Source organism: Myotis brandtii, unplaced genomic scaffold (assembly GCF_000412655.1).
Source record: "Myotis brandtii unplaced genomic scaffold, ASM41265v1 scaffold2325, whole genome shotgun sequence".
NCBI classification, from domain to species: domain Eukaryota; kingdom Metazoa; phylum Chordata; class Mammalia; order Chiroptera; family Vespertilionidae; genus Myotis; species Myotis brandtii.
This window is the reverse complement of record NW_005358747.1, coordinates 40,511-45,710: the sequence shown is the minus strand read 5'-3', so window position 1 is coordinate 45,710 and position 5,200 is coordinate 40,511. Positions and strand designations below refer to the sequence as shown.

The following is a 5,200-nucleotide window of genomic DNA, read 5'->3' as shown; positions in this document are numbered from 1 at the left end:
CACCGAGCAGCGCCCGCTCTACACCGGGAACTCGGGGCTCGGGGATGAGAAGGACACGATCCTGCCCGCCCCCCGCGCCCCACAGGGACACGGCCGCTTCAGTGTGCAGAGCGGCCAGAATCCCGCGGGGGAGCCACGCTTGCAAAGCACAGGAGCCCCACGCAGGCCTCCGGCAGCAGGTGTGGAGCCCCGGAGGGCTCCGGACCCGGAAGGACCGAGGGGCAAGGACGGGAGCCGAGGTGAGTTTGCACCCGCCCTGGAGGCCGCCCAGGCCGATGGCGCTTTCCTGTTGGGTCTTGGTTTTCACCAAATCGAGGCCGCGGCCTTGAGCTGCAGCTGGTGGAGTGGGGCTGAGCTCCTCCCTGCCCAGCGGAGACGACCCTTCTCTCTGCTCGCTCCCCGGAGCCCAGACCACCGCCCTCCACCCCAGCGCTGGCTCCCCCCTGGGGCCCCCCTGAGCGACCGGCCGGAGTTGGAGGCAGGTGTATCTACACTTTTCCTCTAGAGCGGTGGTTCTCAACCTTCCTAACCCCGCGACCCTTCAATACAGTTCCTCATGTCGTGGTGACCCCCAGCCATAAAATTATCTTCGTTGCCACTTCATAACTGTAATGTTGCTACTGTTATGAATCCTCATGTAAATATTTGATATGCAGGATGTATTTTCATTGTTACAAATTGAACATAACTAAGGCATACCGGTTAATCACAAAAACAGTATGTAATTATATATGTGTTTTCCGATGGTCTTAGGCGACCCCTGTGAAAGGGTCGTTCGACCCCCAAAGGGGTCGCGACCCACAGGTTGAGAACCGCCGCTCTAGAAGAAACCAGATGCTCAGGCCCGGGCCACGCTGGGAACGCCATGTGGTCACTGTGCGCAGTGTCCGCGCTGGAGAAGGGGGAGGCCCAGGCGTCCGCTGTTGACCTAACAGAGAATTGAAAGTACTTATACCTTCGAACATTTGCAACTTGGAATATTGTCTCCTAGACCACCGTTTGGGGTGAGACCGCCTGCCAGGGTGATGGGCCCCTCGCAGGCAGGGTGACCCCACAGCCACCAGGCGCCTCCGCTGAGAGCGCTCGCGGCAGCGATGGATTGAGGACCTGAGCCGCTCTGCGGGGCCGAGGACAGTGCTGCCTCCAGATCTTGGGTAGTTACTCTCAGGAGCTCACAGAGCTGGAGTGTGTGAAGGCTCGATGCTGGGATCCCGTCGGTGGGCACAGCGGGGCGAGCGGGAAAGACAGATGAGGGAGCTTTTTTCTTTTTTACGTTTTTTTTTTTTAAGTTTTATTTTAGAGGAAGGGGGGGGAGGGAGAGAGATAGAAACATCAATGATGAGAGAGAATCATTGATCAGCTGCCTCCTGCACGCCCCCTACTGGGGATTGAACCTACAACCCAGGCATGTGCCCCCAGCTGGGAATAGAACCATGACCTCCTGGTTCATAGTTCGATGCTCAACCACTGACCCACCAGGAGTGGGGGGGACAAGCGCCTGGCCTGTCGCTGGGACAGCCGGGTCCTGTTTGAACGTGTGGAACTGGGATGCTCTTAGATGGAATTAGGGAGCAGCAGTACTGGGTTTTGAGACGATGCAAGCGAGACCCTGGGCTGGCCTCCAGGGGTGAGTTAGCTCAGGTGACGTGCTCCAGGAAGAGGAGCTGTGCAGGGAGCAGCGAGTGGGCGCAGGGACGCCTCTCTGAGAAGGGCCCTCCAGCCCACCAGTGCCCGCTCTCAGGGCCTGTTTCCGGAAGCTGCCAGGCACCGGGACAGGAAGGACTGGGCATGTTTGGGGACCTAAAGGAGGCTGGATGGATGGAGGGAGTGAGGGGTCGGCCATGAGGTGGGCCAGGGCCAGAGCGGGCAGGAGTGGGGTGTGAGTGAGGGAAGCCCTGGGGGGGTTGGGCGCTGGCTGCTGTGTGGCATGGATCTCGAGGGAGGGGAGGGCTGGGGCAAGTCTGGGGCAGGGGCAGCCACCAGGGAGTCCACCCTGAGGTCCACGCAGCTGAGAATCCAGGCTGAGGGGGTGGGCGGTGCCTTCCGGGAGGGGCTCGTGGCTCCTCCCCCCTGTGCTCCAAAGGCACGTCCTCTGGTCCTGAATACAGGAAGTGGAGAGGACCCAGGAACTCCAGCGTGGGGTCCGCAGAGTAGGCGTGGCCCATGGTGCCGGACTGTGCCCCTGACAGGTGTGGGACCCGTCTCCTGCAGAAGGTTCCTTGGTTAGCAACGGAGCAGACGCCCTGCCGTCCACAGCGATGAGGGAACCGGCCGGGGTGAGTGCAGGGTTCTGGGTCCAGTGTCTGGTCGTGTCCCGTTGAGATGCTGTTAGGTGGTCAGGTGGCCGAGCGTGAGCAGGGGCGGGAGGGGGCGTCCCCAGGGCCCTCGCCCTCAGCCTGGGTGCAGGGAGAGCTGCGTCTTCATGGTGCTCAGCCCCGGGGCCGGTGCCCGTCCTTGTTGCAGGTCTGCGGCTGGAGCTCTCATTGCCGGCCCGGGAGAGGGCAGCGTGTGCCTAAGGCAGGGCCCGCGGAGGAAGGTTCCAGAGAAAGGCCTTGGTGAGCTGGAGGGCTGCGCCCGCCTTTCCCGCCTCACCGGCGCTTCCGTGGTCCCTCCGCCCCGGGAGCAAGAGATGGAGAAGCCCACGGGCGGGAAGAGGAAGACGTGGAGCCCGGAGCGGGGCGCTGCCAAGGACGAGCCGGCGTCCGCGGGGCGGGGGCCCCCCAGGAGAGCCAATCTGGCCGAGAAGCACAGGCGGGAGCATGGCCTGAGCCCAGAGGACGAGGCCCACATCTTTGACGCCTTCGATGCTTCCTTTAAAGATGACTTCGCGGGGGTTCCCGTGTTCGTCCCTTTTCAGAGGAAGAAGCCCTGCGCGTGCGGGGAGTGCGGACGCGTCTTCAAGCACAAGACAGACCTCACCCGCCACCAGCGCGTCCACACCGGGGAGAAGCCCTTCCGCTGCGGCCAGTGCGGGAAGGCCTTCCGCCACAGCTCCGACGTCACCAAGCACCGGCGGGTCCACACCGGGGAGAAGCCCTTTACGTGCGGAGAGTGCGGGAAGGCCTTCAACTGCGGCTCGAATCTCCTAAAACATCAGAAAACTCACACTGGAGAGAAGCCCTACGAATGCAAGGAATGCGGGAAAACCTTCGCCTACAGCTCCTGCCTCATTCGCCACCGGAAGCGGCACCCCAGGAAGAAGCACTGAGTGGGAGCTGTCCGCTCAGCACCTCCCGCCGCGCCCCCCTGTGGTGTCCACTCTGGCTATGGCCGCTCACTTGCTCCTTCGAGGTCGTTGGTCTGCAGGCTCTTGGCCAGTGGGTCCTGAGCCCATGCCCACGCAGCCGCAGGAGGCCGGTGGCCCGAGCCGGAGAGCAGTGCTTCGGCTGCTGCGGTGACCGTCCTCCTCGGGCTACCAGCCCTTACACTCAGCCCCTGTCCCCGGGAACTGGCCCCCCTGTGTGTCCTCCGGGCCGGCCATCGTCCCAGATAAGCTGCCCGGCTTACCCAGATGGGCCACGTGGGACAGAGCTCCTGGGCCTGAGTTGCCACATGGGTGCTTCCTGCCCGGCCCCGGGCTGGGGTCCCGGATGCTGACGGCACCTGTGGTCCAGCTGCACCTGCCACACGGGCCCCAGCCACCTGCTGGGTGAACTGCGGGGTGGCCTCCTCTGACCAGGGTCCCATCAGGATCCAGGTTGGCCAGGGGGGCGGGGCTGGTGCTGCTGCCCAAACTCCCCTGCGGACCCTGCAGACCTGGTTTCTGAGGCCTGAAGTCACTGTCCCTCCGGGCGAGCACCCAGGGTGCCTCAGCTCCAGTGCAGGCCTGGGTCTTGGCACCGGGGGTGCCCGTGTGGGCTACACGTACGGCTCCACGTGTGCCCGGTGTCCCTGCAGCCTTACCCACACGGCACCCTGGTTCTCTGTTTCCTGTGTCTGTGCGTCTTGGAGTCCGTTTCCTCTCGGGCTTGCGCACTCGGTGCATTGGCCTCTCCTTCCGTCCCCTGGGGAGAGGTCCGTGCCCACGGACCCCGGGCTCAGTGGTCGTGGCCGTCAGCGCTCACACAGTGGTGGCCTTGGGCTGTGGTGGTGCAGACACCAGTCTGGTGCTTCCCACTGTTGACTTATTGTCCAGAAATTAATTCTAACTCGTCAGAGTGGTCCCTTCACACCCTTGGAGGGCGTTCTCTGCTTCCCGTGGTCACCGGGCCTAGCGCCCACCTGGTCTCCCAGCAGGCGGTGCCGCACTGCTTCCTGGTTACTCCACTGCCCCGCACTCGGCCCCGATGCCTCCTGTCCTGGGCTGTTGGCGCCCGTTTTCTCCCGAAATAAACATCTGTCCTGACCCCTTTCCTGTGTCTGTTGACCTCAGCAGCTTGGGGGTGCAGCTGGGATTCCCCAGGGAGGCGTCACTGCCTCCCCCAGAGAAGCTGGCCTGGGCCAGCACGGCCAGAGACCCAGCTGGTTGCTGCCTTCCGTGGGTGTCTTGGGGGGCAGCCTCACGTTAACCAAACCCCTAAGAGACAGCACATAAATCGGAACAGGAATTTGCTAACTGAGGAGTGACCCCTGCAGAGACAAGATACCGAGTTCCTCTGCAGGCACCACCTTTGTGGCCTCCCGACCTGGGAACCTGCAGTCATCACACATGGGGGGGTCTGGGAAGCACCGGGCCAGCCTCCCAGGACCTGGGGCTCCCTGCTTCAGGTCACACCCCCTTGCTCACTCTGCCTGCCTTAGAGCAGGAGAGGCGAGTCTGCCTCCCAGAAGGGATCGGACAATGTCTAGGGATGTTTGCTGTTGTCACACTGACGGGTGGGGGCAGGGAAGCTGCTGGGATCCCACAGGGCGACCCGGAGGAGGTCAGGGGAGCTGCCGGCAGAAACCTGGGGCAGAGGCGGGGGAGGGGGGAACCCTGCGATTGGCTAAGTCTCCGCAAGGAGTAACCAGAACCCCCAGGTCCTGTCCCCCCCAGGGCGACAGGGTGGCCGGGCAAGGAGAGGAAGGATAGACAGGAAGGGGAACTGGTGAGGGTCAGGCCCGCCGCCCTTGTCCACTCTCATGGACAACACACAACACAGTCCGAAACAAGTTATGTGTGAGCTTCCATCACAAGCCTTGGGGCCACTGAGGCGGCAGTCCTCCAGGCGCCCAGAGCGGCCGGAAGTGCGAGCGGCCGGGGCGGGGGGCGGGATCACTT

At 63.4% G+C, this 5,200-nt stretch overlaps 1 protein-coding gene across 1 annotated transcript in view; it reads left to right on the top strand.

Annotated features, from left to right (window-relative positions):
- Positions 1-149: 149 nt before the first annotated feature.
- The window catches only part of LOC102248423 (zinc finger protein 41 homolog), a 15,148-nt gene continuing 10,097 nt past the window's right edge, over positions 150-5,200 (top strand). Inside the window, exons 1-4 of the mRNA XM_014539982.1 lie at positions 150-239; positions 992-1,154; positions 2,109-2,276; positions 2,464-3,164. Of these exons, the coding sequence (XP_014395468.1) occupies positions 2,630-3,164 (535 nt within the window). The 5' untranslated portion in view covers positions 150-239; positions 992-1,154; positions 2,109-2,276; positions 2,464-2,629. The remainder of the gene's footprint in view (positions 240-991; positions 1,155-2,108; positions 2,277-2,463; positions 3,165-5,200) is intronic.